General features: G+C 38.2%; 1 protein-coding gene and 10 non-coding genes across 13 annotated transcripts; all 11 read right to left on the minus strand.

Annotated features, from left to right (window-relative positions):
• Positions 1-16: 16 nt before the first annotated feature.
• Positions 17-8,056, minus strand: btbd3a (BTB (POZ) domain containing 3a). Of its 3 annotated transcripts, none has more exons than XM_065295319.2 (5): positions 7,938-8,056; positions 7,129-7,338; positions 5,545-5,635; positions 5,008-5,126; positions 17-3,345 (listed from the first exon to the last, which is right to left on the minus strand). In XM_065295319.2, the coding sequence occupies exons 2-5, from the start codon at positions 7,281-7,283 to the stop codon at positions 2,313-2,315; spliced, it is 1,398 nt and encodes a 465-aa protein (XP_065151391.1). In that variant the 5' UTR covers positions 7,284-7,338; positions 7,938-8,056; the 3' UTR covers positions 17-2,312. The 3 variants fall into 3 exon arrangements, with proteins under 3 accessions (XP_065151391.1, XP_065151392.1, XP_073670451.1); XM_065295320.2 differs by having other exon boundaries at positions 7,966-8,030; XM_073814350.1 differs by having other exon boundaries at positions 7,856-7,993.
• Positions 8,057-20,057: 12,001 nt separating this feature from the next.
• Positions 20,058-20,151, minus strand: trnai-uau (transfer RNA isoleucine (anticodon UAU)). The gene is made up of 2 exons: positions 20,114-20,151; positions 20,058-20,093 (listed from the first exon to the last, which is right to left on the minus strand). It is a non-coding gene; the product is annotated as a tRNA-Ile (tRNA).
• Positions 20,152-20,302: 151 nt separating this feature from the next.
• On the minus strand, positions 20,303-20,396 carry trnai-uau (transfer RNA isoleucine (anticodon UAU)). The gene is made up of 2 exons: positions 20,359-20,396; positions 20,303-20,338 (listed from the first exon to the last, which is right to left on the minus strand). It is a non-coding gene; the product is annotated as a tRNA-Ile (tRNA).
• Positions 20,397-20,547: 151 nt separating this feature from the next.
• Positions 20,548-20,641, minus strand: trnai-uau (transfer RNA isoleucine (anticodon UAU)). Its single transcript has 2 exons — positions 20,604-20,641; positions 20,548-20,583 (listed from the first exon to the last, which is right to left on the minus strand). It is a non-coding gene; the product is annotated as a tRNA-Ile (tRNA).
• Positions 20,642-21,498: 857 nt separating this feature from the next.
• trnai-uau (transfer RNA isoleucine (anticodon UAU)) lies at positions 21,499-21,592 on the minus strand. The gene is made up of 2 exons: positions 21,555-21,592; positions 21,499-21,534 (listed from the first exon to the last, which is right to left on the minus strand). It is a non-coding gene; the product is annotated as a tRNA-Ile (tRNA).
• A 142-nt stretch (positions 21,593-21,734) lies between these two features.
• Positions 21,735-21,828, minus strand: trnai-uau (transfer RNA isoleucine (anticodon UAU)). Its single transcript has 2 exons — positions 21,791-21,828; positions 21,735-21,770 (listed from the first exon to the last, which is right to left on the minus strand). It is a non-coding gene; the product is annotated as a tRNA-Ile (tRNA).
• Positions 21,829-22,223: 395 nt separating this feature from the next.
• trnai-uau (transfer RNA isoleucine (anticodon UAU)) lies at positions 22,224-22,317 on the minus strand. Its single transcript has 2 exons — positions 22,280-22,317; positions 22,224-22,259 (listed from the first exon to the last, which is right to left on the minus strand). It is a non-coding gene; the product is annotated as a tRNA-Ile (tRNA).
• Positions 22,318-22,458: 141 nt separating this feature from the next.
• On the minus strand, positions 22,459-22,552 carry trnai-uau (transfer RNA isoleucine (anticodon UAU)). Its single transcript has 2 exons — positions 22,515-22,552; positions 22,459-22,494 (listed from the first exon to the last, which is right to left on the minus strand). It is a non-coding gene; the product is annotated as a tRNA-Ile (tRNA).
• A 153-nt stretch (positions 22,553-22,705) lies between these two features.
• trnai-uau (transfer RNA isoleucine (anticodon UAU)) lies at positions 22,706-22,799 on the minus strand. The gene is made up of 2 exons: positions 22,762-22,799; positions 22,706-22,741 (listed from the first exon to the last, which is right to left on the minus strand). It is a non-coding gene; the product is annotated as a tRNA-Ile (tRNA).
• Positions 22,800-22,952: 153 nt separating this feature from the next.
• trnai-uau (transfer RNA isoleucine (anticodon UAU)) lies at positions 22,953-23,046 on the minus strand. Its single transcript has 2 exons — positions 23,009-23,046; positions 22,953-22,988 (listed from the first exon to the last, which is right to left on the minus strand). It is a non-coding gene; the product is annotated as a tRNA-Ile (tRNA).
• Positions 23,047-23,188: 142 nt separating this feature from the next.
• Positions 23,189-23,282, minus strand: trnai-uau (transfer RNA isoleucine (anticodon UAU)). Its single transcript has 2 exons — positions 23,245-23,282; positions 23,189-23,224 (listed from the first exon to the last, which is right to left on the minus strand). It is a non-coding gene; the product is annotated as a tRNA-Ile (tRNA).
• Positions 23,283-24,129: the final 847 nt, after the last annotated feature.

Here is a 24,129-nt window from a genome sequence, read left to right on the forward strand (position 1 = left end):
ACAGACATGTTAAAACTGGAGTTAAAGATAGTTATTTATTCATGTTGACACAATGCAGCTCACACATTCAATGTCTCTTGGCACTTACACGGGTATCTCCTTTTCTACATAACACAAGAAACCAAATCTATTCATCAAAATACAGGTGCAAATTGAATTAATCGGTGACCTTTACACTTAAAATTTCAGTGAACACACCCAGTACTTAAAGCATGTTAAACATTTTACTGTACACTTAAGAACCACTCGGGTCATTGAAACCGTTAGACCCAATCTAAAAAGGCACAAAGTACGACAGAAAACTGGATTTTACCCTGGAATAGGATTACTAAACACAGTGTAGTGATACAGAAGTCAAACAGAATGTAATAATAAATCTAGACTATGCCACAGTGATACAAAAACTTGAAAATTAAAAGGTAATAATGAAAAATAGTGCAATTAAAGTCGACTTTGACGTCAACATTAAAATTGTACATTATTTGAAAAAGCTTGAATATTGTTACTCAAGTCAAAAGTCTCAAGTTTGGCAAATATAACGATCACAGTAATAGCTACATTTTTAAAGTCACGATGAAATAGAATTTTTTTATATTGTGGTATTTTTTTTTACAAATGACTTGTGAGCTTAATTATTTAAAAAATGTGCCCTCATAACCTTTAATTAAAAACGCAAATCGCATCTTCTCCTCGAATGATTCCTTATACCCCCCTCTCATTACTTCTGGTCGCGAGGAACGCCGAGAGGGCGGGGCTAGGAAAAGATCGCAGCGATTAGCAAACAGCAACACGATTTAACTTCCAACGATACAAGCCATTCTTTATAGACTAATTTAAATCCCACTCTACAAATTTTTCTCATTTCAGAAGCTGGTTTTCTTGGATAAACGTCACAAACGGAAAAAATCGCTACTTCCGTTTCATTGTGACTTTAAACTTTAAACGTAAGTGGTGTTTGCCCAACAAAAATACACTGCTACATCGCTCAGGGTGTTATGGGTAAATGCCAAGGTGTGTTATTACGATGTTATGAGTCTTTACCCACGTTTACATCTCTCTCCGTTGCACCAGCTGAACATTTTTACTGATTACTTTAAGAAAAGTCATACAATTGAAAATCTCATTCGTGTTAGCAACGCTATTCGTGCCAAATGTTTTCTGTTTGTAAAAACCCCAGATGTTACAAGTTACGAGTAAATTGCTGCTTAGCAAACACCACAAAAAAAATCCTCTCACTAATTATTTTTCCTCTCAAACTTTTTGTTAAATGGCTTTTACAGTAAATGTTGCGTTGCACAAAAATTATAAAATATTACATGAATAGTAACTAGAAAAAAAAAATAACATTTGTTCAGCGAAACGTATGACAAATTGTGCTTCACATGTTAAGTAAAAAAGTATACAATTACTATAGAGTTCAGTAAAATACATTTCATTACGATGGCACACAAAGATCAGTTTTATTCAGAACGCGCAAATGTCCATGAGCATGATTGTTCACTTTAGATTTTAACACTGGTCCTTAAATATCAATCACATGATTTAAGTGAGCACATGATTTAAGTGAGAAGAGTCTCTGCGTCTTTAAGTGTTACTAGCGCAAAATAATCCTAAAGTTGACGAAATCTGTATAATTTTACACAATCCAGATGTTATTCATGTTAAAATTTTCTGTTGCGGCATGATCACAAGTACATTTATCGTCTGCCACTTTTTTTATCCAAAAAGTTACAAGCATGATTTTAAGATCTGTTCAGTTACACAGATGAATTATTATCTCTGCTCTTAAAGGAACAGTACACCCAAAAATTAACGCTATATCATTTGTGCGTTATGTTTTGAATTGCCGCACAACAGCTTTTGATGAAGAAAAAACAGACAATGTTGTAATCAAACCTGATAACAACATTTGAATGTCCGTTTGCTAGTGACGCACTGAATATTCGGCAACAGAAAGTATTCGGTCAAAATAGCAAAAAACTTTTTCGGTGTTCGAATGAATAAGTGAAAAGACGGAATAAATTTGACCAAACAATAATGTATTTTTATGACACAATCAAATAGCAACCAGTGTGTAGAGTAAACACAGCAAACATGTCGGCAGTGTAGAAACAAGTGCTATATTTGAACCGAATACTTTCTGAACATTCGGTGCATTTGTAGTGTTTGCCCAAACCCTTCTGATAGTCTATAAAGATTGTCAGCGTACAAAAATCTCTATAATTTGCTCTTTTGTAGCATCAGTGCAAAACGTGAGCAGCACTTCATTAAGGAACAAAATAATTGTTCGACTATTTGTGAACGGGAGGCTCTCATGAGTAAAATATGAGTTCTGGGATCTGCCCCCCCTGCACGCCCGTGCCGTTGGTACTGTCCGACGAGCACTGGAATTGGAAGGTCACCTTTCCACACTGGACCTCCGTCATCCCCTCCTGCCCAAAATAACTCAACTCATTTCCATCCAGAACTACGCTCGCCGTGTAGAACGTGTCGGGTTCGATCTGCACCGGGTACTCGAAGAACGCAGGGAAGGTGTTGCTGGAACCATCGGAGAAGTATTTGATGATGGCGATACCGAGCGTCACGCCCTGGCGTTTCAGCTCAATCTTGGCCTGGTACTCCGCCGAACCACAGCTAGAACCGTACAAGCCGAACCCAGCGATGAAGACGCGCTTGTCCACCGCAAACTGGATGCTGTCGCAGCGGCCACGGTAGCGCCACTGATTGCTGCGGTACGCGCAAGACTGGAACCTGTGGCACTTCTGTGGCGTCAAGCCCTTACGTGGTTTGCAGACAAACTTCAGCTCGGGTTTCTTGGCCGCCGTGTACCACAGGAAAATATCATTGGTCTCGTTGAGCGTCAGCACGCTGGATTGCGCCACGCCGTTCGCAAAATCATCAAGTGCCATTGCAGGGATCCGAATCAAGTAGATCGCCTTTCCCAAAACGAGACGTTTGTTCTCTATAGTGGGCTGAAGTTCCTGTCGGTGACATTCTGCTTCCGCCCAGCTCAGTGCCGCTTCGAACACCACCATCTCTTTGGCGTTGAGCGTCTCTCGGTGCAGGATGCTCTCCAAGGTCTGCGCATCGATGTCACAGAATCCCTCCGAGCGGAGGGCGAGTTCTGCCTGCGCGTCAATGACCTCCCAACAGCGCTGAGTGAGATCGGGCTCCTCAAACAGACAGCTTTGAGAAAGCAGGACGCAGGCGTTTCGGGCACTCAAGCTGGTCTCCAGAAAGTTGACGCAAGCACGGGCCAAGTGGGGAACGATGTACTTTTTGGCGGCGTACAGCGTGGCAAGTACAGTGTCGGCACACAGGTCAATCTCATCACAGTAAATATACCTGAAAGAAGATTGTAAAAATAACTGTTGGATGTTTACCCATGTTAAAAACTAATTTAGGAGTTATGAAGATAAAGGGCTACATGAGCTTTAAAGGGATCGTTCGGCCGAAAATGATATTTAACCCATGATTTACTCACCTCCAAGCTGTCTGAGTTGCATATGTCCATCGTTTTTCAGACAAACACATTTTCGGATATTTTAGAAAATGTTTTAGATCTTTCAGTTGATTAAATGTAATGTTACGGGGTCCACCCATAGTCCACGACCTTCAAGTCCAAAAAAAGTGCGTCCATCCTTCACAAATTAAATCCAAACGGCTCCAGGATGATAAACAAAGGTCTTCTGAGGGTAACCCGTGCGGTGTTGTTGTAGAAATATCCATATTTAAAACTTTATTAACTAAAATAAATACCTTCCGGTAGCGCCGCCATCTTAGTCGCGTCCGCATTCAGGATGAGAGCTTACGCAGCCTACGGAGGCTACTCTGCTGCTGCTCTGTGCCTCCGCCCTCCGAATTTGTCATACGTCACTAAGAAAAGTGCGTACACTACGTTAATACTCTCTCCTGAATACAGAGGAGTCTAAGATGGCGGCGCTACCGGAAGGTAGTTACTTACGTTAATAAAGTTTTAAATATGGATATTTCTACAACACCACCGCGCGGATTACCATCAGAAGACCTTTGTTTATCATCCTGGAGCCGTTTGGATTTAATTTGTGAAGGATGGACGCACTTTTTTTAGACTTGAAGGTCGTGGACTATGGGTGGACCCCGTAACATTACATTTAATCAACTGAAAGATCAAAAACTTTTTCTAAAATATCCGAAAATGTGTTTGTCTGAAAAACGATGGACATATGCAACTCGGACAGCTTGGGGGTGAGTAAATCATGGGTTTAATATCGTTTTTGGCCGAACTATCCCTTTAATGATGGGACTATGGCTGGGTGGTATACCAGAAATTTTGGATTTTGACGATACTTAATAGCCTCCCAGATATTCTGTCTTTTGAACTGGGATAGTTAAAATTAAAAGTTAAATATTAAAATAAGCATGATATAGATAAAAAATTTGACCTAGTGAACACTTTAAGGGTCCATATTATGCAAAATCCACTTTTACAATGAACATAAATGCGTGTTGGCAGTGTGTGAACACCCTCAATGAAGAAAATTCATCTTCTTCTTTTTTAATCCCTATTAAACCAATGCAGTCTCATTAGACATGCTGTTTTGATTCTCTTGTTAATGTGATGTCACACTGATAAAGTTCCGCCCACAGCCATGACTGACCCAAAAGCTTTTCTAAAAGTGTTTTTTAGCACATTGTAGCACTAAAGATAATATTGTCTTAGACTGCATTCACAGGAATCAAATCTATTGTGTCTGTTAGTAATTAAGTGAGGAGCTGTAGCTCATTTGCATTTAAAGGTACACACATAAAATTGCTTTTTGCTCCCACCCAAACAGGGGCATTTTGGATGTGCTATAATAAATGATCTGTGGGGGATTTTGAGCTAAATCTTCACATACATGTTCTGTAAAAATGGGCATAATATGTGCCCTTTAATAAATAAACACATTATTAGTTATTTTATATCAGCACATTAAATATTCGAAATTGTATTCGATCTAAGTGGTCTAAATGAGAGAGGCGTACTTTAGCATAGCCAGGAATGAGGCTGGTTCCACATCAGGGATCCGGATCTCATCGTTATCTTCAGCCAGTTCTCCGTAAAACATTGCATGAAAAACTGAACTGCCCACAGCCAGAACATACTGCAGGAGTGAAGAAACACAACAATTTAAACTGAACATCACTCATTCACACCATTTTATTTTTCCAACGTTTGCCACGAATGTCAATTTGAATAAAATAAAGCCTAATTTAGGACCATCACAACATTTATTTCTCGCCAATTTCACCCCAAATCTTATGTTATCTGAAAAAACAAACCGTTTTACTGTTTACATCACAGTAGCATTTAATATAACTTTGAGGTTTGTTATGAAAAATGTATTATTGTATTACAATAATTGTACAGTTTTCTTTGTCAAGAATATTTTAATGATCCTAAATCTAGACAATATTTTGAGGTGAAATATGATCTGGGCTTCTGTATCTAAATTACATTGATTGTATTATTTAATTAGAGTGCAAGGCATTGATAAAAGCGGTACAATGGTAATGTGGTACCTTGTGTCCTGGTACTCTCTGGGTTCCTCCTGGGGGCCCGACGACAAAGTGAATATCGGCCATCAGCTCGTTGTTGAACATGACTGCGTTTCTGTGAAGTAATTAAATAACAATTAATACAACATCCAAAAGGACTTTGGATAAAATCATCTGCCAAAGTTGTAAATAGAAATTTAAGAATATAAGCAGGCATCTTATTTCGATACTGTCCTTTTCAGGGTGTCTATTTATTCAAATTTAAAGTCCCCTAACGGAAGTCACGACGTGTTTCCAATTGAACAGAATATGTGGCTTGTGTTTTTCACTGTGCTTTGATTGGAGATATGAAAAGTTGCCGTTTCATTTGGAAATGGAACTGGCAGCAGACTGAAAATTTGAGGGGGCGGAGTTAACTGATGTTCCCACCCAAACTGTCTAGCTGATGTCATCAGAGAATGATCGCCTAATTTTCAGATTTTGATAGAAGTTTATGAGGAAACTTTTTTTTTCCTACTGCTTGTTTAGCAAGTAAACATGCTGCACAGAGTTTTGTATGTGTATATGTAAGAGCTTTCTCTGAATTTTCAGCTCAATTGATGAAATAGGATCGCGCAACTTTCACACGCTTTCAAAACCAAACTACGGAGATCAGCCGCATTAGTTTTATCAATGAAAGGCTAAAAATAGCGCTGTTCACTGTATGTTCACGCCAGAAGTAAAAAAAGACGTAAAATTTGTGTTTAATACCTCAGATTAGATAAATGGGTGGAGAGAAGGTGGTCGCGTGTGGCTGTTCAAACACATTCAACCACATGTGCGTTCTGCAACTCCAAAGCGATCCGATCGAAAGTGGTTTCGACTACCTCTGGAAGTGGTTGAAAGTGGACGAGCTCAAAACGTTTTGAACACCGTTTACACCTGGCATTAACGTCGTCCACTTGTGATCCAATCGATGAAAACGCATGTTAATGCCAAGTGTAAACAGCCTCTTAGTTTCTTGCCAGAATTTAAGATTACATTTTAATCTGTTCATTAAAAACGGCTTCTGGTCTCCTTCCCTGTGTATAGCAGCATTGCTAAGCTAATCTGGCAAGCTTCCCTGAAGAGCGTCTTTGCTTTAAGTATCTTAAACATATTTGCATTTTCTGTATCAGACCCTATCAGATCCACTGCGGATGCCATTTCGTTGCGTTAGCAGCCAGCCTCGTCTCGCATAATGTTAAATTATGCGAGGTGTGTGTTTGGCATCGAGCATCCTTTGCTAGTTTAACTGGTTTAATTTTTTCACCAGCTGTATGTGCTTTGCGCAGGTGCCGGACACACGTGCTTGCTTTTTTGACAATCGTTAAGTTTTATCGATTTAATTCTTATCGACAATTAATCGAAGATCGATCCCTTACTTGCACAGATAAATTGTTTATAATAAACACTGCAATATTACATAAAAAATTGTCAGTTTTGATTTCATTAGGACTTTAAAGTATCATCAAACATAGGATAGGATGCCTTAAAATGTTGTCTTAGTAGACAGCTCACTATGTTTTAGAGAAAAGCTAGTGTATCTGGAGTGGAGAAGTAAATCCAAAAGGGAAAGAGTGAGGTTACCTCTCTCTGATACTGGGATACAAGCCTTGCCAGTTACATCCTTGAATAGTGTTGTTGTTGCTGATGTTCTGCTGTTGGTACTGCTGTACAGCCGTGCCAGTGTTGGGAGGAGAGACAGCCGGCAGCTTTTTGGTAGGAAACAGCTCAGCGGCCATTTTACCAACTCATGTCAATTACTCAGGAGGATTTCATGGCAGAGGATCTGGCAACCTGCACAGATAGGAAAAACACAACCCAATCAACAACACACGAATCATTCAAAATCATACAAATTACTCTTGTCAAATGATTTTTACAATGAATCCGAATTGCAGAGATGAAGCTTTTAATAAATAAATATGTTTCATAGCAGTAACAGCCAGGTCAGATGGCTCTGACATTTCTAATCTTTTACCGCAGTAATCAATCGCGTTTTAATATCGCTTCCAACATCACTGCTGTTTTAACGCGATAACATGAATTCACATTAGAAAGGAAGTTGATTAGAATTCATTGTCAGAACCGTGTGCAGCAATAATCTGTTAGCAATCACAGCTAATACGGAGTTGTTCATCATTATCCAAACAATCGCATAATATTAACGACAAATGCCTGCCAAAGGATTCGGAAGATGATATATGACGCAAGTTATTTTAAATCGGCAATATTAGTAAGAAACGATGCTGATTTGTCTTCAGACGTAAGCAACAGGAAATAAACAAAAACAACAATCGGGTTTCAAACACACCGTGTAAAATCACAATAAAACAAAGTCACGCCACGACTCGAATCGAGTTCACACAACGATAAACATCAATCGTCGTTATTACCAAAGGTTGATTAATGAACAAGGTTTACTGAGGAAAGTTTGCAGCTGCTTTGCACATCTTCAGCCTCCATGATCGAAGGCTCGGCCTGATGCAGTGCGCATGCGCGGACCCATACAAAACTTAAACAATTACACTGACGGTAAACAGAAAAACACTTAATGTGAATTTCGTCTACACTCCATGCATGTACTTATGTTATCTGATCGTTTCCTATGTTTATTACTTGGAAAAATGATTATATGTCGCTGTATCTGACTTCTTTTTTATGGCAATAAAAATAAATAAATAAACACAAAACAGCAATAATAACTAAATATAATTAAATATATAAATATAATTATTTAAATATAACTTATAACCAGAATTTGGTATTAGAAGTACTATTTTATTTGTACATTTATTTATTTGTTGCACGTTTTATTTATGTAAATTAAACAAAGTATTATTTATTTATTTATTTTAAATGGTTTATATGTTTATATTCTTTCAGAAAGGGGTTGTTTTAATGTTTAGAGACCTACATTTTTAGTTTGTATATTTTCTTTATGATGATAAAAGACGTAACAGCTTGGTCCCACTTTGATAAAGTGATTCTTACAAATTAAATGTTTTAAATTAATTAATGTAAATTTACTTAAATGACAAAATAAATAAAACTTTTAATTTTAAATATTTTATCGACGTTAATAATGCAGCCAACAACCAGCAGGTGGCACCCGGTGCAAGCACTGAGAATCATATCAACCCTTATGTTTTCATTCTTTATGTTTTATGTAACAGGTAGCTACACATTTTTTATTTTTGTGCTCAAAATCAATTTTATGTACACAGCTGTTAAATGCGTTTATGAACTTTGCAATGTGCAAATCTACAGTAATTACAATCTTACATATTTACATTCGGCAAACACAAACCAAAAGCAATTTACAACGAATATTTAATTTAACAGTATTAACAACGATATATCAATTGAGTTACAGGAACATGAAGTTACATTTACACAATGTTAAATTTCGTTGTCATTGACGTATAAAATGCGCTGCAAAAAGGTTTACATTTTTTGCACATTACAAAGAATACAATCATGCTAACCACGATAACCCTCATCTATAAACGTCAAGGTCAGTGTGAGAAATTCATCGAGTGCGAAGAATCTCTCCTATTTGTGATAAAACAACAAATATTCAGACAGTCATTGAAATCCCATGGTCATGCAAATTCTCTGACTGAACATTTGACCCCAAACACGAGGCCTGACTGGAGCTTAAAAGAGTCAAAAGAATGCACCGCTGCCCGTTACATGCGCTTCATGTAATGATTTACTCACATTACATTATAGAGACCTGACCATGGGGGGATGGTGGTGGGTAACAGGGTCTGTCCTTTAAAAAGGAGGCATGCACTGACCTGATGGAAGGACTCCATAAATGTAAGCAGCACTTTATATTGTCTGGACATTGATTTATACCTCAGACCCCTAAATAGATAATTTAATGCCCATTCAGGAGTTTGTACACGCAGGAAATGACCATTGTTGTGCCTGTAGTAATTGCCAGTCTTGTATGTGGTACATTTAATCTTTCCCACATTAACAAATACTGCAGTATATAATATTTACTATAGTAAACTGTAGCAAGATTACTGTGTGTTTAAACCTTACCTTATATTAAACTATACACTGTAAAAAAAAATCCGTAGAAATTGCAGCTGGGTTGCCGGTAATTTACCGTAGATTAAAATTTATGTTATTTACTTGCAAAATTTTGTTCAAAGTTGAATGAACATTTAACATTTACAAGTCTTTGTCTTTACAGAGTAAAACTAAACAAACAGCATCAAGCAAAACGTTCTGGGAAACAAAATCTGAAGCAAAAAACTGAAAAAGGTTGATGATGATTTGTGGTTCGCAGAATGCTTTGCATGAGACTGTTATTGTATAGTTTTATTCTGTAAAGATAAAGACTTGTTAATATTTAAAATTGATTTAACTTTGAACAAACTCTTGCCAGTAAATAACATAAATTTAAATCTACGGTAAATTACCGGCAACCCAGCTGCAATAACATTGTAATTTCTACGGATTTTTTTTACAGTGTACAGTGTTTACTACAGTTTTTCAAATTTAATTAATTAACACTACAGATCACTTCTAAGTAGTTATTATAATATACTTCAGTATACTAAAATTACTGTAGTAAACTTTACCACAGTTAATTCTAAAGTATTGAGACAAACTATGTTGATTTTCATTTTTTTGCCCATTTTCTACATTTTTTAGTCTCAAAATTAGATTTAATTTGAAGATTGTGAAATGTTACATTTAGGGCTGTCAAAAGATTAATTGCGATTAATCGCATACAAAATAAAAGTTCCTAAAAGTTTTTTTCATAAAAAAATTCCTAAATGTGTATATTTATATATACATAATATATATACACACAGTACACACGCACATATATTATGCAAACACAAACTTTTATTTTGTATGTGATTAATCGCGATTAATCTTTTGACAGCCCTAGTTACATTTATTAAAATGGTTTTGTTTGGACTCGGTTTACTAAATATATATAAATACTTTATGTAAAAATAGTTCCTCCCCTTTTTTGATCACACCAGACTAAAATGTTTTTGCTATTGGGATAGTAGTGGTCTCTATATCAGATCTGGATTAACTCCATAAATAGATAGTATTAAATAAAGGAAAAAGTTTACATTTATTGTAATCAGTAGTTTATTTGCTTCAAATATTTATATAAAACAAATATATATGAAAGTGTTCTTAATAGATTTTAGTAACGTCATTGAGTATGAGGTACGACATATTTCAAATCTGAAGAGGATCATCTTAAAACTTTATGACACAAACATTTTAAAGCAAAAGCTTTATGAAACATGAAATATATATGACCCTGTATGAATGTGTAGCTTTATAAATATCGGCTTTCATGTTCTACTTCCTCTGTGTTAAACAGCAGTGATTTATTACCCCAGTGTATTGTGGGACATCGGTGTCCCCTCAACGCTGGGACCCAAAAAGTTTTCCTATTTCACATTAATTTCAGGTTTTCCTTTGTGTAATTTTCCTTCCTCTTTTAAATGACCTGTCACTTTGCAAAACTAATTTTCGACCCGTTTGAATAGCACAAAAGTCCTTTGCGCTTTGAGTTATGACCATTTGGGTTCTTACCGGAGTAACGTTCGATTGTTTATTTCTGCCCTCAGATTTGCAAGCAAGATATATTTATTGAAACTGAAATGTTGTTGTATGATTGAGTAACATACACGTTTACAACTTTATGTACATTTAAGTGGCATGTTTATAAGATTGTAGTAACCATAATAAACTAGTGTGGTCTAAACTTGGCCGTACAGAAACGCTAACTAGTGAAGATGTTTTGAACGTCATGTAGTTTGTTATTTATGTGGGATGAACCTGTCTTAATTATTTTAAATTACATTTTACTGGATTTTACTTTTTTGCATTAAGAGATAAACTCACCTAAAGGATTATTAGGAACACCTGTTCAATTTCTCATTAATGCAATTATCTAATCAACCAATCACATTGTAGTTGCTTTAATGCATTTAGGGGTGTGGTCCTGGTCAAGACAATCTCCTGAACTCCAAACTGAATTTCTGAATGGGAAAGAAAGGTGATTTAAGTAATTTTGAGCGTGGCATGGTTGTTGGTGCCAGACAGACCGGTCTGAGTATTTCACAATCTGCTCAGTTTCTGGGATTTTCACGCACAACCATTTCTAGGGTTTACAAAGAATGGTGTGAAAAGAGAAAAACATCCAGTATGAGGCAGTACTGTGGGCAAAAATGCCTGGTTGATGCTCGAGGTCACAGGAAAATGGGCCGACTGATTCAAGCTGATAGAAGAGCAACTTTGACTGAAATAACCACTCGTTACAACCGAGGTATGCAGCAAAGCATTTGTGAAGCCACAACACACACAACCTTGAGGCGGATGGGCTACAACAGCAGAAGACCCCACCGGGTACCACTCATCACCACTACAAATAGGAAAAAGTGGCTACAATTTGCACGAGCTTACCAAAATTGGACAGTTGAAGACTGGAAAAATGTTGCCTGGTCTGATGAGTCTCAATTTCTGTTGAAACATTCAGATGGTAGAGTCAGAATTTGGCGTAAACAGAATGAGAACATGGATCCATCATGCCTTGTTACCACTGTGCAGGCTGGTGGTGGTGGTGTAATGGTGTGGGGGATGTTTTCTTGTCACACTTTAGGCCTCTTAGAGCCAATTGGGCATCGTTTAAATGCCACGGCCTACCTGAGCATTGTTTCTGACCATGTCCATCCATTTATGACCACCATGAAGGCTACTTCCAGCAGGATAATGCACCATGTCACAAAGATCGAATTATTTCAAATTGGTTTCTTCCACATGAGTTCACTGTACTAAAATGGCCCCCACAGTCACCAGATCTCAACCCAATAGAGCCTGGATGTGCATCCTACAAATCTCCATCAACTGCAAGATGCTATCCTATCAATATGGGCCAACATTTCTAAAGAATTCTTTCAGCACCTTGTTGAATCAATGCCACGTAGAATTAAGGCAGTTCTGAAGGCGAAAGGGGGTCAAACACAGTATTAGTATGGTGTTCCTAATAATCCTTTAAGTGAGTGTAAAATAATAATTTAAAGGACCACTATGTAGATTTTTAGCGGCATCTAGTGGTGAGACTCAGTCCATAGCTCTCCCCTCCTTTTCGAAACGCATAGAGAAGCTACGGTTTTGCCACAGGACAAACATATCATCAGCTGAGACAACGTGTTGAGAAAATGCGCTATAGAGCAGTTTGTCCATTTAGGGCTACTGTAGAAACATGACGGAGACTTCCATATAAGGGGACCCACGGTGTATGTAGATAAAAACGACTCATACTAAGGTAATAAAAACAATACAGTTAATTATGTAAGGTCTTTATACACCACTGATAATATAGTTACGTAGATTCAATTGCATTTCTGTCAAGAGATCCTTCTAAAAGTTACAAAATGAGCAAATACATCAATAAGACCACATTGTAACCATATTGTATCAGCCGATTCTGTGAGTAACGGCACATGGATTCAAAGCCCAAATCCCTGAGATCCTTTTCAAAACCTCCAGTGAACAGATTGGCCAAAGTCAATTAGAAGTCTATTACAATGAAATGCTGTTTACGGAGATAAAGGATGAATTAGTCGTACTAACTCTCTTTATTCACACCCTCGCTCTTTCTCTTTATCTGTCAAGTGGCTTTTATTGCATTGAATAATAAGTCTCATGCCTGGGAACCGCTGCGTTTCGAGCGAACACATGGTGTGATAATGGAGGGCTCTGTATTCATATGCTGGTCGGTTCCTGCCCCTTTTATTGTGCCGTGGCTTTCTCAGGGTCGTGTGTGTTGTTGGAAAGAAGGAAAGGGCGGTAAAAGTGTTTCATGATGTGTATTGTAGTATTTCATAAGACTGTTATTGTTCATTTCGCTGCATTGGGCATCGCAGGTGCATTATGGGACACCCCTTTATGCTAATCCTTATAATCACATTTCTTTGAATTTATTATCACGCACCTGTTTTGCACAGAAAAAGTGCAAAATCTAGAGATGTGTATGAGAACAAGATTTCCTTGCTTTCAGCAAAATGGACCAGCCACGAAGCTTCATGCCGGTCTGAACTGGTTCACCGGGCTTTCTTTCAATTATCTCCCTTTCTGTCTTCCACTGGTCAATAACATCGCAATGAATGCTCAATAAAGACCCCATCATTTTCACCGCATTTGCCTCAAACAATACCAACTTGAAAAAGTTTCTCTCCGGCCCAAAGCCTCCCCGTCACCCCTGCCATCTGTGCTGCCGCTCTCCGCCCTCGTGCACGTGGTTGAAAGGGATAATGGAGTCTTGAATGAGTTTTGAATGCTTCAGAATAGGCCGTACCTCATTATCCGCTCCAGCATCTGCCTGCCGCTCCATTGATGTGCTCCGTGTATTTACTCCACTCAATTAAACCCATATAAACTCCATTAGCGACAACAGAGCACCGAGCGTCCGTGCTCCACAATAGAGGAGGACGAGGGAGCATCTCTCACGTCTTCAGGGGGAGCAGGTCTCTATTCAGACAAACTGTGGCCAGCTGCTGATAATCTGCTTGTGTCTCTCTTGTATTGTTGCGTCAATGGATTCAAACAGGTGTCGCTTAAATGTCGCATTCATGGTGACAGAGGATCTCCATCTCATAAGGGCCGTCGACTGTGGAAAGAGCAGCCGACATGCCATCACTCCGGACTGATCTCATTTAATGAATTTAAATGGGGGCCGAATAAGGGCTACAGTTACCAATGCTGGTGCCTTTTGCCCTATTGGTTACTAGTGAGGTACTAATATGGACTCTCTATAATCTATATTGTAATGTGTTTGACCCCTAAAACTAGAGCTAAAGATCCACAGGGATAGCTAACCAAATGTAAATGTTCAAAAAGATGACATTAAAGACAGAGAGAACAGGGGAAAATGTAATAAAAAGAATGAAAAGACCGCTGAGCCGAGCCGTCATTCACTAACACACGTGTTGGAGACAGTGCACGGCACATTGGGTGGAAACTATGCATTACCTCTGCATGTAAAAGCCATTACCACAGCAAGACACCGGAAAGACCTCCACCCCATACCTTCATAGTTCAATCGGTGCGAAGGAGGAAGAAGAAGAAATTGTTTTTTTTTTTTTTAACTTTTACACTGACAGTTGAAACTTAATCACTTAAATGTCCTGTATACTGTCAGACAATGCACCTCAGAGACACATATTGGTACCGAATGTATACACATCTGTACCTAAATGGTACATATAAAGTGACCTGATTGTCAAGTTTGGTAGCCTGTACTCGAAATGTGACCCATGCATTTAACCCATCCCAGTGAGTAGTGGGAACAGGCACATATAGGAGACCTTTATAGCTTTTGGGCCATTTTTGGACCATTTCTCCTCTCAATAGAGATATTCGCAAAAGTTGCAGTTTGACTTTTGTCTGTCTCTTCCCTGAGGCCCGTGTTGTCCTGAGTTCCTAATGTCCTCTGCATTCGGACAATAGGAGGGACATCCAATGCTTTCTCTAGCTCAATCAGACCATCAGGAGAGGAAGTGACCTCATCGTGTTCAGTCAATAGGCCATAGGCAGCAGCTTTCTTTTTTAATCCCTCTCTTAAGCTCCGCCCTCTTCCGTTCTCAATCTCTCTATCAATCCCCCTCTCTTTTCATCCTTTCATCTCCAACCTCCTGTTTTCATAGACACAGCCTTTTTTGACGGCATAGTCGCCACATTACAACACCAAACATGGTGTCCAAGTTACATTTTATAGGCAAAATGAGAAATGTGTTACTGTAATATTTAAAGTATATGATCTTGGTAGTTGTTGTACTGTCTTGCTTTCTTCATTCAAAATGCTATGTTTATTCTTTAGGTTTATTGGTGAAATGGGATCCCGACATATTTGTGAGGTTCAACCCAATGGAGTAGCAGGTTTACTCGTCCCCGATGGCGGAAGAGAAACCCTAAATCTGTGAAATAGGAGGAAATGGCCTCGGTCATCAGTGAAAGGTTTAGACACACATCATTGACCGCAAACAAGCCAGAGAAACTTTCACATTTGTGTTTTTAGGGCTGCATGTTCTGTTTTAGTCGTGTGTAATGAATGAAGGGGTTGATATGGTCCTGTTTTTTAGCTTAAATGTGTCCAAGTAGTATTTGCACATGTAGGCCAAGCTTAAAGACCCACTGAAGTGCTTAGAAATTGTTACACCATATTGGCTAAATGTTGAATGCTTATGTTTCTGTCACATTTATCCTTATGTCAGATTTTGTTAGTGTTTTGGAGCACAAAAGTTTGGCGCAGAACGTGCAACATGATTGTAGCTGTGTGTTCACACCAGATGCGGTAGAGTCGGCAAAAAGCGCTATTCGCACGTAGTTGTACGCTTGAACATTTTGAGTTCCCTCGCTTCATATCCGCATGAAAGACACACATGAAATCGTAGTCATTTGAGATACTCATGCCGAAAATCGTGTCATGCGGGGGGCTTCTGCGACTCTGCTCGCTTCCTGTAATCACGTCACTACAAGAGCAAGTGCTTGATTGGTTAACGTGGTGAGAATATCCGTCAAAGTTCAGATTTTTCAACTTGTGCATTCCCCGCTGCAACGCTTAATTTGCGCGTACCACGCTACAGGATACCTATTAGCTTTTTTGCAATGACTTAGCATGTAGATCACTCGCGCTTGCCGCCTCTTCCGCGGCTGGTGTGAACGCTACATAGTGCAAGTATGTTAAAAACGCTACATTATGCTACATACCCCCCAAATGTGTAGCATCACGTTGCTCGCTCTAGATTACTTACCGGATTTAACTTTGTGTCAAATTTTTCGCTTGAGTTGAATATTTTCAACTTCCGTAAAGGCGCATTTGAGGCTAATATCGTGTGTTTTCACGGCAATCGCGCCGCCCAATTCGCAACATTCATATCACCCCACGTGAGGACGCATCTGCTCGCATCTTTGCCTTGACTTTGAATGTAATCTACTCGCGCAAATTGAACTCACATTTAGTGTGTATGCCCCATCAGGGGTGGTTTCTCGGACAGGGCTTATCTTAGTCCCAGACTAAAATGCATGTTTGAGCTGCCTTAATTTAAAAAACATCTAGCCCTGAGTGACGTCTTAATATACCGTATATCAGTGCCATTGTTTTGTCTAAAGATGCACACCACTGTTGTTTTTTGTAAGGCATGTTTGTAAAAACTATTTAAATGTCTTATTATAACTAAGGCCTAGTCCTGGAATAATATAAATCCTATCCGGGAAAACGCACTGAAAATACTTTATTTCAGAAGTCCACTTTAGACATTTTACTAACTAACTAAGTAACTTTGCAAAACTACCAGTCTGCTAACACTTTGTTCGTAATGAACTTTGCAACTACATGTCAACTTATTCTTCTGACCCAAAGTCCTTCTCTATACCTACCCCTAACAGTCTACTAATACACTAATGAAAGTTAGTTAACATGTAGTTACAAATTATTGAGAGTTAGGTAACATGTAGTTGCGAAGTTAGTAGACTGTTTAGTACTAATCTATTTCATCTATCTTGTATACTTTTGCCTAAATATTGTGAATGAATGCAGTGATTTACAAAGCATACCTGTGTCTGTCTGCCTGTGTTTCCTCTGTGGATTGTGAAAGTATTAACATTTTTGGTGTATAAGTCTTATTTTCCTAAAATTGAGAAAAATCTGAGCAAAGCCTCCTTTTGGGACATCCTTATTTTGTGAAGGCGTTATAGAAATATGTGACCCTGAAACACAAAACCAGTCATAAGTAGCATGGGTAGCAATAGCCAACAATACATTGTCAAACAGATTATGCCAAAAGTCATTAGGATATTAAATGAAAATCATGTTATAGATATTATGTACATTTACCATAAATATACGAAAGATGTATTTATCATTAGTAATGTTGAGAAGGACTTCATTTTGACAACTTTAAAGGCGATTTTCTCAAAATGTAAATTTTTTGCACCCACACATTCCAGATTTTCAAATAGTTGTAACTAATCAGCCAAATAGTGTCACCATACATCAATGCAATTTTTATATTCAAATTGTAAAATTGTAGAAAGTTTTATTTTAGGGTTAACATTTGGTTTAGGTTATGTTATTTTAACTAGTTGTGTATAAAAACAATAGAAGTCTATAGAATGTCTTTATTTAGATAGAAAAGTAAACAACAAAGAAATTTTCCTCATTCATTTGTTAATGGTTTACACTGCAGCGACCAACCTCCATTTGTGACAAACTTGCTTTAGGGTTACTTTGCAATATATTAGAGTAAGAAAATTTTACAGTTTACAGAAATCTTTAATTTCACTGTTACACTTTACATTAATGTGTATTGGTTATCATTAGTGAATATATAGGTAACATCGACTAACAATGAGCAATATATTACATATAAAATCTTTAAAAATGATTTTAACTTCAATTTTCTCACTTTAAGTAAAAACAATAAGTTGAAAATTAACTGAATACATTTTTTCACCTTAAATTTTTTACTTAAGTGAGAAAATTTAAGTTACCAATTGAAGTAAGTAGAACAGCATTCACCTTTTACTGTGTAGTTTATCATTGTTAAGCTTTGTTAATATTAGTTAATGCCAATACAATAGTTCATGTTCATCGTGCATTAACGGTTACAACTTTTCATTTAAAAAATCATTTAAAAAATGTATTAGTAAATGCTAAATTAATCCTGCTATAAAATCAATATATGCCAGCCATGTTTGTTTGTAAATTTTGTTATTTTCAATAAAAAAATCAATAAAAATCAATATATGCTAGAAGTGTTGTTCATTGTTAGTTAATGTTAGCATAATATGCATGAACTAATTACCTCATAGATATTATCCAGGTGTACTGGGTTGTGTGTGTGTTCGTCTGTACACAAGGTGCATCTCCAGTATGTGTTTTTTTCTCTGCACACTGTGAAAGGGGGTCTCGGTTTGGTCAGGCATACCTGTGTGTGTTTTCTATGCACACTGTGAAATGTTGCCGGAGTTTGCCGAGTGTAATTTCTGTACACACAGCGTGCAATCTGAAAAATGTCTTTGAACAGACTACAGACAGACACACTTGCGTAAAAATCATTTTTAGAGATGCTTTACTCAGCAGACTCGCATTCAAGTCTTTGCACTGTAAAAATGCGGCATGAAGTTAAAACAATTTCTAGTATTTTAGGTTTTGACCTGTGATAAATTGATATAACTTAAAGGTTAAACCATTTCAACTTGTTTTTATAAGTAAAAGTAGCATAAAATATATGTTGATTTGACAAAAAAAAGTTCAGTGTGGGTGGTTTATCTAGAGATTATGACAAGAGCTCAAACTAATGTCCATAATGTACAGTTCAGCCATTAATGTAAAATAAACCAAAAGGTGATCAAAGTCAGATTTTTTCTTTCTTTCTTTCTTTCTTTCTTTCTTTCCCTGTTTGCCCACCATTTTGATCTTATGAGATGTTGTTTTGGATTATAAAATATTATAAAGCATTATGGATTAACATTATAACTGAGAAAGTTGTTTATTTCTTCTGTATTGGCGGTCACCCTCTCCTATTTTAGTATTTGTATCGTTCATTTAATCAAAAGTTAAACTTACACACATGCCCAGGAAACAAAAAGTAACTTCAAAGACTAAAATTCTCCTAAATCATGTCTTAATCTTGTCGTCACTTTTTCTTTACTCAGCTCTCCAGTGCAGATGTTCAAATTGTTCATTTACAAGATTTGATCTTCATTAAGGCAGCCCAGTAGGGTCTGAAACAGAGCCCATGTTTTTACTCGCTCCCAAAACTGTTACTGCTTTTCAGGAAAAGGGTTTTTAGCTGAAGTTCTGTGACATTTCGAAGTATGATGTCAGTGCTCAAGGTTTCCAGGTCTCTGGTTACATCCCAGTGTGAGAATGAAAGAGGTTGCCATGGAGATCAATACTGTACGGCCTTGAGTCATCACCGAACGGTTTCCTCTACCCGTGCAACTCTCATTGTGCATTTCCCCCCCGCTCGTAAACACAGTTGTATTCAATTTGTGAGCTTTGCTTTGCTCATTTTCTGTCTGTTTTAAAAATCAATCTACTTTTTGACTCACACAAACACAATAAAAAAAACCACCAGAATCTGATGTTCATGGACCACGCACTTATTTGATATGTGTAACATCATAAGACAGCAGTCTAAGTCATAAGACATTTTAGATAATGATTAGACATGTGTGTACGTGTGTGGTTTTAAAGCGTAATGATGACTAGACTTCCTATGAAAGCTCAGCGTCTTTTTCTAAATCCTTCTAAATTTCTTTCTGTGTGTGTATGCATGTAAGAAAAAATACACAGATTACATCAATTAGATTAAATCGAGAGCATTGAGTCTCCTGCATCTCAGATGTTTCTCCAGAAAAAGTCTCCATTAAAGTTTCGAAAGAGATCTCAACAATGTCACAAACTGCGCTCAAATTTTAATATGACATAGAGGACTTTTATTTTCTTAAAACCATGCTCCAGGTGAGGCTCGAACTCACAACCTCGGCATTGCTTTGCTGCGTACTGCCTTATAAGTACCGCGCGCTAACCGATTGCGCCACTGGAGCGTAGGGATAACGTGCAAACTACATAATTGAAAGCTTTAGTTGTATTACTAGTTTACTACACAAATGCACAGAAATGCAAATTCCAGTGTCTGGATTGAACTTTATTGTTTTAACTTGGTAAACATAGAGGACTTTTATTTTCTTAAAATCATGCTCCAGGTGAGGCTCGAACTCACAACCTCGGCATTGCTTTGCTGCGTACTGCCTTATAAGTATCACGCGCTGACCGATTGCGCCACTGGAGCGTGGTGAGATGGGACAAACTACAGATTTGAAAGCTTTAGTTGTATCACTTGTTTACTACAACAGTGCATGGAAATGCAAATTCCAGTCTCTGGATTGAACTTTACTGTTTTAACTTGGTAAAGGTAGAGGACTTTAATTTTCTTAAAACCATGCTCCAGGTGAGGCTCGAACTCACAACCTCGGCATTGCTTTGCTATGTACTGCCTTATAAGTACCGCGCGCTGACCGATTGCGCCACTGGAGCCCTGCGCTAGACTGTAAAACAAGATAATTAAAAGCTTTAGTTCAAGTACTAGATAACTACAACGACACAAAGTAATGCAAATTCCTGTCTCTGGATTAAACTTTACTAATTTAACCTGGTAAACGTAGAGGACTTTTACTTTCTTAAAATCATGCTCCAGGTGAGGCTCAAACTCACAACTCGGCATTGCTTTGCTGTGTACTGCCTTAAAAGTACCGCACGCTGACCGATTGCGCCACTGGAGCATGGAGACTAACAACAAACCACATAATCGATAGCTTTAGTTGTATGACTAGTTTAGTACAAGAAATGCAAATTCCAGTCTCTGGATTGAACTTTACTATTTTAACTTGGTAAACGTAGAGGACTTTTACTTTCTTAAAAGCATGCTCCAGGTGAGGCTCAAACTCACAACTCGGCATTGCTTTGCTGTGTACTGCCTTAAAAGTACCGCACGCTGACCGATTGCGCCACTGGAGCATGGGGACGAGCAACAAACCACATAATTGATAGCTTTAGTTGTATGACTAGTTTAGTACAAGAAATGCAAATTCCTGTCTCTGGATTAAACTTTACTAATTTAACCTGGTAAACGTAGAGGACTTTTACTTTCTTAAAATCATGCTCCAGGTGAGGCTCAAACTCACAACTCGGCATTGCTTTGCTGTGTACTGCCTTAAAAGTACCGCACGCTGACCGATTGCGCCACTGGAGCATGGGGACGAGCAACAAACCACATAATTGATAGCTTTAGTTGTATGACTAGTTTAGTACAAGAAATGCAAATTCCAGTCTTTGGATTGAACTTTACTATTTTAACTTGGTAGACGTAGAGGACTTTTATTTTCTTAAAACCATGCTCCAGGTGAGGCTCGAACTCACAACCTCGGCATTGCTTTGCTATGTACTGCCTTATAAGTACAGCGCGCAGACCAATAGCGCCACTGGAGCTCTGCGTTAGATTGCAGACTACATATTTCACAGCTGTAGTTGTATTACTAGTTTACTACAACAATGCATAGAAATGCAAATTTCAGTGTGTGGATTAAACTTGACTATTTTAACGTAGAGGGCTTTTATTTTCTTAAAATCATGCTCCAGGTGAGGCTCGAACTCACAACCTCGGCATTGCTTTGCTGTGTACTGTCTTATAAGTACCGCGCGCTGACCCATTGCGCCACTGGAGCATGGGGAGATGTTACATACTACATAATTGAAAGCTGTAGTTGTATTACTAGTTTACTACAACAATGCATAGAAATGCAAATTCCAGTCTCTGGATTAAACTTTACTATTTTAACTTGGTAAATGTAGAGGACTTTTATTTTCTTAAAACCGTGCTCCAGGTGAAGCTCGAACTCACAACCTCGGCATTGCTTTGCTATGTACTGCCTTATAAGCACTGCGCGCTGACCGATTGCACCACTGGAGCGCTGTGTTATATTGCAAACTACATATTTCACAGCTTTAGTTGTATGACTAGTTTACTACAACAATGCATAGAAATGCCAAATCCAGTCTCTGGATTGAACTTTACTATTTTAACTCTGTAGACGTAGAGTTCTTTTTTTTCTTAAAACCATGCTCCAGGTGAGGCTCGAACTCACAACCTCGGCATTGCTTTGCTATGTACTGCCTTATAAGTACCGCACGCTGACCGATTGCGCCACTGGAGCATGGAGACTAACAACAAACCACATAATTGATAGCTTTAGTTGTATGACTAGTTTAGTACAGCAAATGCAAATTCCAGTGTCTGGATTGAACTTTACTATTTTAACTCTGTAGACGTAGAGTTCTTTTTTTTCTTAAAATCATGCTCCAGGTGAGGCTAGAACTCACAACCTCGGCATTGCTTTGCTGGGTACTGCCTTATAAGTACAGCGCGCTGACCTATTGCGCCACTGGAGCTCTGCATGAGATTGCAAACTACATATTGCACGGCTGTAGTTGTATGACTAGTTTACTACACAACTGCATAGAAATGCAATTTCCAGTCTCCGCGAATTCAACTTTACTATTTTAACTTGGTAGACATAGAGGACTTTTATTTTCTTAAAACCATGCTCCAGGTGAGGCTCGAACTCACAACCTCGGCATTGCTTTGCTGGGTACTGCCTTATAAGTACAGCGCGCTGACCTATTGCGCCACTGGAGCTCTGCATGAGATTGCAAACTACATATTGCACGGCTGTAGTTGTATGACTAGTTTACTACACAACTGCATAGAAATGCAATTTCCAGTCTCCGCGAATTCAACTTTACTATTTTAACTTGGTAGACATAGAGGACTTTTATTTTCTTAAAACCATGCTCCAGGTGAGGCTCGAACTCACAACCTCGGCATTGCTTTGCTGCGTACTGCCTTATAAGTACCGCTCGCTGACCGATTGCGCCACTGGAGCGTGGAGACTAACAACAAACCACATAATTGATAGCTTTAGTTGTATGACTAGTTTAGTACAAGAAATGCAAATTCCAGTCTCTGGATTGAACTTTACTATTTTAACTTGGTAAACGTAGAGGACTTTTACTTTCTTAAAAGCATGCTCCAGGTGAGGCTCGAACTCACAACCTCGGCATTGCTTTGCTGCGTACTGCCTTATAAGTACCGCGCGCTAACCGATTGCGCCACTGGAGCTCTGGCTTTATCACCAATAAAAGCGGAATGTAATTTGTACATGTGTACAACAGCCATCTTTTTCAATGAATGTATCATTAGCATATCAAATATTTGTAGCTGAAACATGTGCCCCGAGAATTCACATGAAGCAAGGAAACACAAAATGAAATGAAAATGTGGTCATCATCAAAGGTTTGGGAATGACCACATTCCTGTAGTACCATCAGCCAGTTCAGCATTCCCAGGATGTCATTTTCCTGCATCTCTGGCGTAATTAGTCACATGGTATTTACGGCTCAGGTAATTGGTCCAAATGAGAGGAAGATAATAGTCTAGTCTAGTCTTCTACTGCTAGACATTTCGGTTGGGTTGTGGCCGTTCAGACATCACAGGTCAGACGTTCCCTCTGGGCCCTGAGAACACTGTCACACAATAAAAGCTCTTGTAAATTAAAAGATGTTTCAGCATGAATGTTGTTTGAAACTGAAGCATTTTGTTAAAGATGTGACTGGGCCGATGGCCAGCCTGAGGTCCTGGTGCCGTGCCAAGCCCCAAATAAAGCCCGGCTTTATTCCCTGAGCAATTCTTCACCTCTCTCTCTCTTTCTCTGAAAATATCAGGACATTATTTGAAGTATTGTCAGTTTGAATCAGCCTTTGAAATGAAGCTTGGTTCGTGCTTGACTACAAAGAAAAACAGTTTTCAAGTGTCTTCAAATTAAAAGCTCATGTCATTTTTCAGAGTGAAAATCCTTTTTCTGTTTTCCAGACTTAGTGGAGAAATATCTATAAATAAGCACAACAAATACTGTCATCTCCCAGAAGTCCATTTCATACTGAGAGCCAGACACATCAGTTATTAAAAT

Source organism: Paramisgurnus dabryanus, chromosome 4 (genome assembly GCF_030506205.2).
Source record: "Paramisgurnus dabryanus chromosome 4, PD_genome_1.1, whole genome shotgun sequence".
Classification (NCBI taxonomy): Eukaryota; Metazoa; Chordata; class Actinopteri; order Cypriniformes; family Cobitidae; genus Paramisgurnus; species Paramisgurnus dabryanus.